Genomic DNA, 12,127 nt, shown 5'->3' on the forward strand with positions numbered 1-12,127 from the left:
CCGAACTAGCTGTACAGCGTAGCCGCGTGTCACGATGAAGTGTGCGTTGATCATTTTAGCACTGATGGCAGTTTTCGTCGGTTTATGTTTCGCCGATGACGAGATCCCCATCTACGTGAGTAAACTTACGTGCCCGGGCGTATTGTTGTGATGCGTTATTTGTAGTGCATGACGCTAGAACAATGCTGGAATGATTAATAATGTTGGCTTGTTCGAACCTTCAATAGGCCCGTTCGTGTTCGCTTTGCCGGATGCGTGGTACACCCCAGTCCTGTACCACAGTTACCCGGGCCTACGTCCAGTGTAATGGAATGGTAAGTTGATGTAAATTGATTATTGAATGTAAAGTGTACAATAATATGGTTTTTTTTTCCTCGAACTCACAGCACCTAAACTCCGTTTCCGCTTGCATACGACGAGCCGGAATGTATCTGACCGAACCGAAGATGGGATGCTACATGGTATAGCGCGCTAGGAATGAAATTAATTAACAGAATAAAATCGTGTTTATATCACAAGTGATGGGCTCGTGTTTCTTAAACGTGGTGTTGCCACAAATCTAGACAGACAATATTGATGGAGCATTTATCCAGGAATATTCTCACAAAACAGCTGAACAAATATTGTCTCCATCGACAATTGACAATTCTTGAGAACAAAATCAAGAACAAATGCGTTGTTCCCTGCTATCATGTAAAAGGTTTTCCTTCCTTTCAGCATTGATTGCGTCTCGCAGTGAAATTACTAGCGGTGATGAAGCTTGATCCTGCTGCCTAAATTATTTATTCGCTGCACTGCCTATCGGGCCGGATCAATAATCGGGTAGTCAACACCAGCTCAGATGAGATTCGAACCTTGGCATCAGATCATGAACCTTCTATATATATTTAAAAAACATTTGATGTAGTAAGGAGAACTTAATTTTACTACATATTTGTACTGCGGAAACCTCTCTTGATTGCAATACTTTAATTACTGCCGCTTGAAGTTATTAGTAAGATTTTTTATACGTTGCATCCTCCATCCATAGTTGCTTCTAGTACATCATTCCAATTGTACAGGATTGTATACAATCATATTGTGACAAGATAATCGATAAGTTCGGTCCAAAGCGATAAGTCCGATCAACTGTCAGTTGGTGAGCGCCAGGGACACTCAACTAAAGTGCCATCGGCTTAAGCAACTTAAAATGAATTCTTTCTTCTACGCTAGGGGTTTACGACCGAACTCTTATTATGTAATCCTGCATCATTAGCTCGGCTTAAGTTAGGAGCTTAAGTGGGCATTGTTAAGACATTTGGCTTAGAAATAATGCATTTAAATCAAGATACAAACTCAATTTTGCTCTGTAAACAAAAAAACATGTTCATGTACTCCCAGTTATAGCATTACCTCCCATTGGCCTTGGTCCATCTGTTTTTAAACCCAATTTTTCCAATTTTTTTTTAAAACCATTTATTTTAGAATCAAATACAACAATTTGTCATGTCCTTGTGGGGACGCCTAGTACCTTATGTACCTGTTGCCTGACACATGAAATGCAATTCAAATACAATTTTCAATTCTTTGTTTCACCGGACAACCATTTTGCTAATTCTTGATTGAAATCTTTTAACAAATCACAAAACACGAGTATGTATTCTTATAAAAATAGGAAACATTAATTCAAGATCGCACCAAATTCATCAACATTAGTCCATTATACAAAGATTTTTTCACAAATAACAAATTTTACCCCGTAATATGCCCAATGTGCATGGGTGAGATGTTGTATCTCTTTCGCTTCGGAAGCTTCCGACGATCGTTTTAAAAATGAACGTACGCGAAATGGACGTTGAACGAATGAACGAAAGTCAAAAACAAATTTAAAACTCTAGGATTGTTGAGAACTTTTAAACAAAATGAAAAACAGAAGAATGAAATTAGAGTTATACAAAGATCTAATATCTTAGCCAGTATATCATTAAACTTCAATTTGTAGCGATAAGAATATAATAATACAAGTTTTGTTTTGAATCAGCAAAAAAAAAGGTTGCGAATTTGTTTTTCATGCAAACAGGAACGAACGCCACCATGTATAACAGTTTAACTTATACACAACACAATTAAAAATGAGTATACATTTAGGGCAGTATGAACAGAACTGTGAGTTCATTAACACTCGGGGCATTTTGAACATTTGGAAACGAAGGAGTTACATGATCGGACCACATATTGCGCTGTATAAATAGAGTTGACCTAAATACATAGCTCACTTGCTTGCTTTATTTGTACAATTGTGCACTAACATTCTAGGATTCGCAACCAATCAAATAAACAACACGGACACAGATTAAAATTGAGGAAAGTGGTAATAGCACGCGGTGTGTGTTCGACATAAATCCAGTATAAAAGGATCGGTTATCTGTCAGTGTTCTTTAAGTTTAGCTTTAGTCCAGTACGTGGTATATTCAAAGACATCCCCCAAACATGAAGCAAGTGTGCATTCTGCTAGCGGTGCTGCTCTGCACGGCAGCCGTCGCGGACGCCATCGTTTATGTTTACGTGAGTATTGCAGCGCAACCGTTGATGAATTCTCACTTATTCATTTCCTTTCCACTTTAACTTGCCCTAGGCTCCTACGTGCGCGATATGTAAAAACATCGGAGCGCGGTACTGTGGCTATGGGAATGGAAGGCTTGTCTCATGCGATGGTCAGGTAGGCTTGGTCCAATAAGCACGGTCGAGTGCTTTTTGAAAATGCAACGGATAAAGCAAACATTACCAAGCCGTTTATCTTTTCCAGACCGCCATCAATAGTTGTGCGGACTGCAAACGAAGACTTGGTCGCTGTTCGGGCTCGTTCATTACGGAGTGTTTTTTGTGAGTTAAACCTTGCATCGGAAGAATGTGACGTTCGACTCGTATGATAAATGAGATGCTATATGGAAACAATGGAAGGAATGACATCAAATTAACAAAATAAAATCGCGACATGATTCTCTAAAACAGTTTCTATACAGACATTCAACACCAGTTCAGTTGAAATTCGGACCAATCACAGGCGAACACAAGAGGTCGTTTCGCCAAAAAGAAAGAAAGTCTAAGATTATCTTGAAATGATCTTTGATAATTCGTAAATCAAACGAATGATTGAAGATCACTGATTTAATTATCTTACATTTTTCAACTCATGCACTACAGATTTTAGCAAAAAAAAATATTGTTTTTGATTCAGAGCCGCAACCGAAAGCGTCGCGCATGCATTGCATACAAACCGGAGCGAACATCGCTGTGTATAACAGTTCAACTTATTGGAAACCAACAAAGCAGGCCAGATTGTCGATTTACATGATCGCACCACCATATTTCGGTGTATCAGTAGAGCTGACCTACACGCACCAATCGCTTGCTTTCTTTATTTGACCAACTGTTCAATAAAATTTTCAGATTTCAGACGTCACCAATAAAAGGTGCGCCTTCGAGATAAATGCAGTATAAAAAGATCTGTTTTCTGTCAGTGCTTTGTTAACTTAGCTTTGATCCAGTACGTGGTGCGTGGTATATTCACAGGCATCTTAAACATGAAGCAAGTGTGCATTCTTCTAGCTGTGCTGCTCTGCATGGCAGCCGTCGCGGACGCCATAAGCAATATACGTGTCTATGTGAGTATTGCAGCGCCACCGTTTAATAAATCGCCTATACCGCACTGCCTGACTTACTTTCCCTTTTCACTTTCCATAGGCGACAACGTGTGAGAAATGTAAAAGCATCGGAGCGGTGAAGTGTGGCAATGGATATTTAAAGTTGGTCTCGTGCGTTGGACAGGTAGGCTTGCTTGGTTGAAGGTTTTTTTTGAAAATGCAATGAGAAGTAAACATTTATCCAACCGTTTATCCTTTCCAGACTGCCATTAATAACTGTGGAAGCTGTACTGGGAGACAGGGTCGGTGTTCGAACTTTATCTCTTCGCAATGCTTCTTGTGAGTCAAACCGAACACCGGAAGAATGTGACATTCGAGTAGTATGGGAAATGGGATGCTAGATGGTGTAACGCGCTAGAAATCAAATTAAATTCCAGAATAAAATCGCGATTACATCACTAGTGGTGGGTTCGTATTTTTAAAACGTTGGGGGCTTCATAGCTTTACGTCGATAATATAGTTGGGCCATTTATCCAGGAATATACTCACAAAACAGTTGAACAAATAAAGGCCACCGTGTATGTTGTTGACAATTCTGAAAAACAAAACCAAGAACAAATGCGTTGTTCCCTGCTATCACCCAAAAGGTTTCGTTATCTTTCATCATTGATTGAGTTTCTCAGTTTCTCGCCATGATATAACATGATTTCCTAAAACCGTTTCTTCTGCATATCAGTATAGTCAATACCAGTGATATTGGACCTTCTATACCTATCTCATCAGAAAGAGCATTCGTTTATCCAACATGATCATTGCTTTGAAAACAAAACAAAAACAGATGATTATTGATTTGATTTCTTCAATGTTTAAGTTTCGTAAACAAATCAAATGAAGATTTTAATAAACAAAATGTTGCAGATTTTGACACACATCCGCACCACTAAAAGTTGCGAACTCATTTCATACAAACCATAGCGAATATCACTGTGTATAACAGTTCAACTTATCAAAGCAGGCCAGATTTTCGATACATCCGCAGCGATTCTTCCCGGAACGAACGAGTTACACGATCGCACCTCATATTTCGTTGTATCAGCAGAGCTGACCTGCACGTACAGTTCACTTGCTTTCGTTATTTGTTCAACTGTGCTCATAAATTTTCAGATTCGCAACCGATCAAACAAAAACAGCCAGGAAGCAGTTAAAAATTGAAATACAAGGTATGGAACACGTTGTTTTTTCGAGATAAATGCACCATAAGACGGCCGATCGCTTCTCAGTGCTCTGTAGGCTATGATTTGATCCAGTACGTGGTGTATTCAAAGACGTTCCAAACATGAAGCAAGTGTGCATTCTCCTAGCGGTGCTGCTCTGCACGGCAACCGTCGCGGACGCCATTGTTTATGTCTACGTAAGTATTGCAGGGCAACCGGCGATGAGGTTGCTCTCACATATGCCACACTTATTCATTTCGTTTCCTTTAACGGTTTCTACAGGCGACGACATGTGCGAAATGCAAAAGCGTAGGAGCTCTCTACTGTAACTATGGGAACATAGCTCAGAAAGGAATTTTATGCGACGGTCAGGTAGGTTTACACGGTTTGGTGTATTTTTGAAAACGTAGTTAGAAGTAAACATTATCGAACGCTCAACACTTCCAGAGGACCATTAATAGCTGTGCGGATTGTCAACGAAGACTAGGCCGTTGTTTTTTTACCAACTTTAATCTGCATTGCACATTGTGAATCAGACCGCGCCCCGCCAAACCTCAGTAGTCTGCTAATTTACACATTCGAGCAGATTGTTTATTCGTTAAAAGCGACGAAATTAAATTAAATAATAGAGAAAGGTTTAGGTCACAAGTGTTGTGTCGTTATTTCTCTATCGCGGAACGTACAGGTATTAACGGGGAAAACAATAGCTTCTGGCAGTTCCAACAATATTTTCACAGCCCAGTTGAACAAATAGTGTGCCCATGGATGCTGATGACATTTCTGGTAGACAAAACCAAGGGCAAATGTGTTCTACTCTATCCCTCAAAAGGCTTTACTTCCTTTCAATATAAAATGTGTCTCTCTGTTGATTAGCAAGCGGCGATATAGCATGATCTTGTGAAGTAAAGTATATAACAGCATAAAACCAATTTTGTCAACTACTGTTATACAAATTTCTGAAGCAGCATCGTGTCTTATGATCACTGAGCTATTTTTTGTACATGTTTTAAATTTACAAGAATAAACAATGTGAAATGAGAATTAATACCATTGCATTGAATAATATCCTTAATTTCCATTTTTCCCATATCCCTTTCTAATCCATCCTTTATTCTATGTTGTCTTTATCGGTAATGTGCCCGGGATAAGGTAAATTACAAGAAGGAAATGCCTTGCAGCTTTTGTTATATACTCAACACAAGCGATGCTGATAATGTGAAAAAGCCGTCAATATAAAAGATTAAAAAATAAAGTAAAATCAAATAAATAAAATAAATAATACCATTACAAAAGCTTTAGATCGTCATTAATATTAGACAGCCGCCTCCATTCTCACTTAACCATTACCATTTACATCTATTCTTAATTTCTTCTTAACCATCACCATTTACATCTATTGCCTATCCTAATCAGTTAGTTTATCGTTCCATAATATTTGCCCTTCTTTGCCTAATGAATGTTAATTTGAAGCAACATTTTAGTATTCTTAAGTATTAGTACTATGTGTTGCCACAAGGACGCAGCATCCTACTTTCAAGTAATTGTCCCACCTTTCGAATAATCTCTTCTCTTGTGTACGCAAACAGGTTGTATGCAATTCGATGTTATCGAGTTGATTAAAACGATAAGTTAGGTCACAATCGATAAATCCCATCGGTTGTCAGTTGCTGACTCTCAATTATTATGCTACGAGCACAGCTCTTTGGCCATGCAAATGAATGTTTCGCCTACGCGATTCAGAATAGTGTTTTCGTACTGGAACTGTTTTGTTTACGACAGAACGTTGTATCATCAAGTGTTTTACGAAATATTCTCTCTCATTTGATCAGAAAGATATGTCTTCTTCTCTCCCTGTTGACTAGAGACGGTGTGAAACCGGTACTCTGCTCTACTGGAAAAAATGGATAGTTATTTTAGAATGATTTCGTTAGGCATTACATGGATTCAACAACTGCAGCGTATCAAGATTAACTACATTTTAATCATTGGCATTCAGGAATTAGTACACTAAAAACAATCAGCCCTGATCTATAGCTCATCAGAAATTGCACTCATATCAACCCATCGTTATGTTGACTGGGTAAAGCGTACATGATACGGGAAACAGCCACGTATCTACACGAAGATACATCACCCAGTGGTGCCCCCGGATACCCCCACGCATGCACAAACCAAATCTACCCGATCGTCCCGATGTTACCAACATCAACACAAACATCCCCAGACATGACAGGCTAGAAATAAGTAAATTTTAAGAAAGCTGTATTTTGGAACAAATCTTTATTGTTTATCCAACTTTATTTCGGAACCTAAAGTGTATCTCGCGTAATTGTATAACAATCACTACAATGTACACGCAAGTCAATATCAATATTTTTGCCAAGTCATGGAAGTTGTGTATGTTTCAGTAGTAGAAGTTGCGAAGATTTTACATCGAGGCCTGGTGGCGGCGCCGGTCTTCACACGAATGGACCAGACCAAAATCTCATCCGTACCAATCCCCTCCGTACGCAGGGTCGATTATCCAGCTACCGGTAACTGATGACTTTATAATCACAGAAAGCCAGAAAAGGCAGGCCTCTAGACTTCTTGAGGTAGTTGCCGAAGAAAAGAAACCCACATCATAAACGAGAGATCAATATTTATTGGGGTCTAGTTGGGCGAATCTTCCATCTTTGAAAAACAAAAGTACATTAACACGTTCCGGGCCGCATCATCCGATTTTGGGTGAAGCTGTATGGAAATCGCCATGACACGGCGTTGAAAGGCGTTCCATACCATACCATATTTCATTTTATCACTATAGTTAACCTAGATGAGCAGATCGCTTATTTGTCCAACTGTGCTCAGAAACTCTCCTACTCACACCACTATAGTTTAAAAAACTAATAACGCATGATACAGCTGAGAAAAAAAAAACCACAGTATAAAAAGAACGGTTTCTTATCAGTGCTCGGCACATTAGAAGTTGATCCCGCACGAGATATATTCATCGCCCGTGAACATGAAGCTAGTGTTCGTTTTACTTCTTCTAGCTGTGCTGCACTGCATGGAAGCCGCCAAAACTCCATTGCCACCCAAGAAAATTATTGTCTATGTGAGTGTTGCAGCTGAACCGTTGATGGATTTGTACTCACACACGCAGCGACTCATACTCTCTTTCTTTCCTCAAACCCTTTCCAACCAGGCTAAATCGTGTTCGGTATGTAAATCGCTCGGAAGTTTTCCCTGTGGTCATGAGTTCTTTTGGTCACGGAATGGCGTCACATGCCATAATCAGGTAGGTTTGGAGGAGAGTTTTTTTTGTTGGGTTTTTTGAAAATGCAACGGAGCAACTAAGCATTGGCGAACGCTAATCCTTTTCAGACGGCCATCAAAAACTGTGCGGAGTGCACAAAGAGAAGGGGAGCCACCTGCGAACAGACGCAAACTTTGATGACGTGCATCTTGTGAGGCAAGAAATGGCGACCCATTCGCGCCGGTTTGTCACGTTAAGCATCAGATGGAGTAGTCAAACGAAATAGCAGAATAAAGCAGTGCTTATATTACAAGATGATTTTGTTGATTTGTTTAAAGTTGTATCACAAGTGATATTTTCTTATTTTCGTATCGTAAGACGTGCGAGGCTTCCACAGACAAGATACTACACCATTTTCGCAGGCCAATGGATGCTGTTGACGATTTCTAGACAATTACAAAAGGGAGGGGACGCATCACGCAAAAGGCTTCATTTCCTTGCTTAAACTAATTGCGTCTCTCTGTGGAACAACCGACGGTGCGATAAAGCATGATACAGTGATGGTTGCTATCTCTCACCTGCCTGGTACAGTGTCCGCCAGCAGGTCAATAAGTAGGCAAGGGAGACTTACTCACCCGCGCGTAGCGTGACCTGCACGTCAGTTTGAAGAAGGAAATTTATAGCGATATCCACACTTTCATGTCAGTCCCTCGTTTGACACACAATGCGAATGCTCCCAGGACATGGACTGGTGACTAGCACCGTTCTTCGCTTCTTCAGGTCTGTTAGTGTCAGTTTATTTATCGTTCCACAGCCATCCTGTCGAAATAGTTGGGATAAAAATGGATCGTTGGCAAATGGATGGCCCGGAGGGATCCATTGCGTGTCACGTGAAACGTTGCATGCCGTTCTTGATGGTTTGTCCGTACGGTGCTGCCCACGATGCCTCATCGCCATCTCATCTCATCGTCGTGCCCGAGGGTGCAGCGGAAGAAACGGCACTGACACAATATAGACCACGGATGATGCACTGCCGCTCGAACGGATGCTCTTGGGTTTAACAATGCATGCAAGATGGCGATGGTGGCTGGGCGGGATGCTGTTCGGTGGGCGTCGATATGAAAATAATTGTTCAGCGCCAAACCTCATCTCCACTGACAAAGGCACATTTTACACTGCTTGAGTTGAACGCACTTCAAGTGAGTTAGCGAACGGATAGAACCAACCAACGTTAAGTGGAGTCTTCATATGATAGCCGGTTGAAAAGAAAGTGCTTATGCAAAAGCAGTTCATGCACACTGACATATCGTTTATCGTACAAAAGAATTCTCTATCAAATTGCTAGTTTCAAAAACCATCAGCATCCGCACGGTGTTACAACGTGAGCCACCGTGACCTCGTACCGCATGTTTGTCAGGACACATGCGCTTGGAAACACGACGCTACACACCGTCACCGAACGGATTGACGCCGGAGTGTATGTTACGTAGCTGCACACCTTGAGCAGCGAAATTAATATCGCTGTTTGGTAAACTCTCACACCCGTACCCCAACATGGAACTGTTTTCGTTCGTACATGTCGAATGGAAACGATATTGGAATCGAATTGATTGGACCGGCTGTGTGTGTGTTAGTGTTTGCGGGCTGTGATGATCACGTAATGGAAACCATATTTATTTTAAACAACAGCATCATGTAACACAACCGTTTAGTGATCTTTTTTTTCTAAACAGGAAACCACATTAGGCAATCGGGAAAGAATAAAAGTCATGCATAAGTCATGGAGATCTCTTAAAAGAAGTGATAAATTTAGACCGTAAATAGAAAAACATTTTTAAAACACTTCTTGAAGTCTTCTAGAAGTCTTGGAGTTTGTTTTTGTTAAAGTTGAGTGGAGTAATCCGCATAATCCCACATGCTTTTTCACTCGACAATAATTTCACGCCATCACTCAATTTGGGTTTACTACGCCTACTTCGTCCGTGAGGACGACCTAAAAGGACGCTACGGGCTGGATCGTCCGGTGTCATTCTCATGACGTGACCAGCCCACCGGAGCTTGGCGAGTCTTATTCGCTGTACGCTTTGTATATTAGTGATTGAAAAAAAAACGGCTCCAGAATCGGAGCTGGTTCCGACTGGCTCCAAAAAAAATGTTAGAACCGGTTCCGGAGCCGGTGATGATGTTTGACAGCTGCTTTACAACGGAAAATAACAGTCGCTTTCAAAGCTAGTTGTGTTCGTGATCTGTTTGTCTGCCTGTATACACCATTATACAGTAGGAGATCCTCTCAATATGCACCTGACGCAATATTCTTCGTGTGTGTGATGATATGTGAGACTACTACTTCTGGTTGCCGTATCGAATAATATGAAATAGCAGTAAAAAAACATTACTCTCCACGTAATGGATAAAAAATGGAATAAATTTAATTTAAAAGTTTTCATTTAAAAAAGTAATTACGGCGAAGAATCAACACAATTCAAATAAATAATTAAAATAATCAATAAAAACAAAAATTTGTTAAATAATTCATTTTATCCATAAATTTCTTTTAAACTGCCCACTGTGCGATAATGTCCTCCGGAGCGCACATCACTAGTACATACTTCAAATCTACAAGAATATAAACATGAATTTAAAACTAAAATTTAAAATTTAAAAATTTAAATTTTGAGAAAATTTTGGAAAATTTAATATTAAAACTTAACAAAGTCAATACTTATTATATTATTATAAAGAAACTAATAATGCGCACACGATATTGCAATAGCGGCCTAACGTTATCAACAACTTCATGATTCATGTCGGGCGGAACATACGCATCGATAAAGCAATACGCGCTGGTTTTTTTAATCTTATCCGCTCTGTTACATCCTAGAGCCTATCAAGATGCCCTATATGATACAGTTCGTTTGCTTCTTTTCTATTATTTAACTGTGCGCAAAACAAAACCCGGATTCTCATCGATAATCAACACAATATAAGCAAGATAAAAGCTCCCATCACGCCGTGAATCACCTGCGGGCTGACAGGGGCGCGAGATAAATGCAGTATAAAAAGATTCGCGTCTGTTACGGGTTTCCGTCAGTGTTCTGCAGGCAAAGATTTGATCCAGTACGTGGTACGAATATATTCAAAGACAATCCCCAAACATGAAGCAAGTGTGCATTCTGCTAGCGGTGCTGCTCTGTACGGCAGCCGTCGCGGACGCCATGGTGTTTGTCTACGTGAGTATTGCGGCTCGACCGTTGATGGGTCTGCATATGGCGCACTTATTCGCTTCCTTTACTCTACCGTTTTTCCACAGGCACCAACGTGTGCGATATGTAAAAGCATCGGAGCGCGTTACTGTGGCTATGGGTACCTCAGTCGGAAGGGAGTCTCGTGCGACGACCAGGTAGGTGTGCAGGGTAGAGTGGGGGGAGTTTTATTTTAAAATGCAATGGGAAATAAACATTACCGAGCCGCTTATCCTTTCCAGACGACCATCAATAGCTGTGCGGACTGTACGAAAAAACTGGGCCGCTGTGAGGACGGGTTCATTACGGAGTGTTTCTTGTGAGTTAAACCTTGACGCGCAACCGGAAACGCGTCCCGATTTATTTGGATGGCCTGCAATGGATGCATGAAAGTATTTTACTCAATTTGTCACAATTTCCAAATGAGCAATAAAGCATTTTGTTCAGCAAAATCATTAACAATTCGCTTGCGTCAGCTATTATTCAACTACCCTTTGCTCACATTCACACTACTTTTCGAGGGTAAATGGAATGTCAAATGGAAGGTACCAAATTAGATTTTGGTGACCTAAAAACCCCTTTTTACCATGCGAGAGAAGTACCTTTTTCTTCGAACACCTGATTGAAAGGCTGTAACTGTTAGGTTCGTGGAAGTCAGTCTTCAATTTGCGCAGTGATAATGTCAAACTAACATTTTAGCAGTAAACAGTACAACGCATCGGATGGAAGCTTTACCTTGCTTTGATGTAAGCTTCAAGGAAAAGTTTCCTTTCATTAGCTTTTTTTTTGTTGAGTGATGAAAGAACTCGG

The 12,127-nt window shown here is 40.4% G+C and overlaps 4 protein-coding genes across 4 annotated transcripts; all 4 read left to right on the plus strand.

Moving 5' to 3' along the window:
- Positions 1 to 2,469: 2,469 nt before the first annotated feature.
- Positions 2,470 to 2,866, plus strand: LOC128713494 (uncharacterized). The gene is made up of 3 exons (XM_053808353.1): positions 2,470 to 2,544; positions 2,615 to 2,698; positions 2,786 to 2,866. Exons 1-3 carry the CDS (start codon positions 2,470 to 2,472, stop codon positions 2,864 to 2,866), a joined length of 240 nt encoding a protein of 79 aa, XP_053664328.1.
- A 697-nt stretch (positions 2,867 to 3,563) lies between these two features.
- On the plus strand, positions 3,564 to 3,966 carry LOC128711031 (uncharacterized). The gene is made up of 3 exons (XM_053805899.1): positions 3,564 to 3,644; positions 3,724 to 3,807; positions 3,886 to 3,966. Exons 1-3 carry the CDS (start codon positions 3,564 to 3,566, stop codon positions 3,964 to 3,966), a joined length of 246 nt encoding a protein of 81 aa, XP_053661874.1.
- A 993-nt stretch (positions 3,967 to 4,959) lies between these two features.
- On the plus strand, positions 4,960 to 5,368 carry LOC128711035 (uncharacterized). Its single transcript, XM_053805903.1, has 3 exons — positions 4,960 to 5,034; positions 5,120 to 5,209; positions 5,285 to 5,368. Exons 1-3 carry the CDS (start codon positions 4,960 to 4,962, stop codon positions 5,366 to 5,368), a joined length of 249 nt encoding a protein of 82 aa, XP_053661878.1.
- A 5,862-nt stretch (positions 5,369 to 11,230) lies between these two features.
- On the plus strand, positions 11,231 to 11,640 carry LOC128713799 (uncharacterized). Its single transcript, XM_053808668.1, has 3 exons — positions 11,231 to 11,305; positions 11,386 to 11,475; positions 11,560 to 11,640. The coding sequence occupies exons 1-3, from the start codon at positions 11,231 to 11,233 to the stop codon at positions 11,638 to 11,640; spliced, it is 246 nt and encodes an 81-aa protein (XP_053664643.1).
- Positions 11,641 to 12,127: the final 487 nt, after the last annotated feature.

This window comes from Anopheles marshallii, chromosome 3, assembly GCF_943734725.1.
Source record: "Anopheles marshallii chromosome 3, idAnoMarsDA_429_01, whole genome shotgun sequence".
Taxonomy (NCBI): Eukaryota; Metazoa; Arthropoda; class Insecta; order Diptera; family Culicidae; genus Anopheles; species Anopheles marshallii.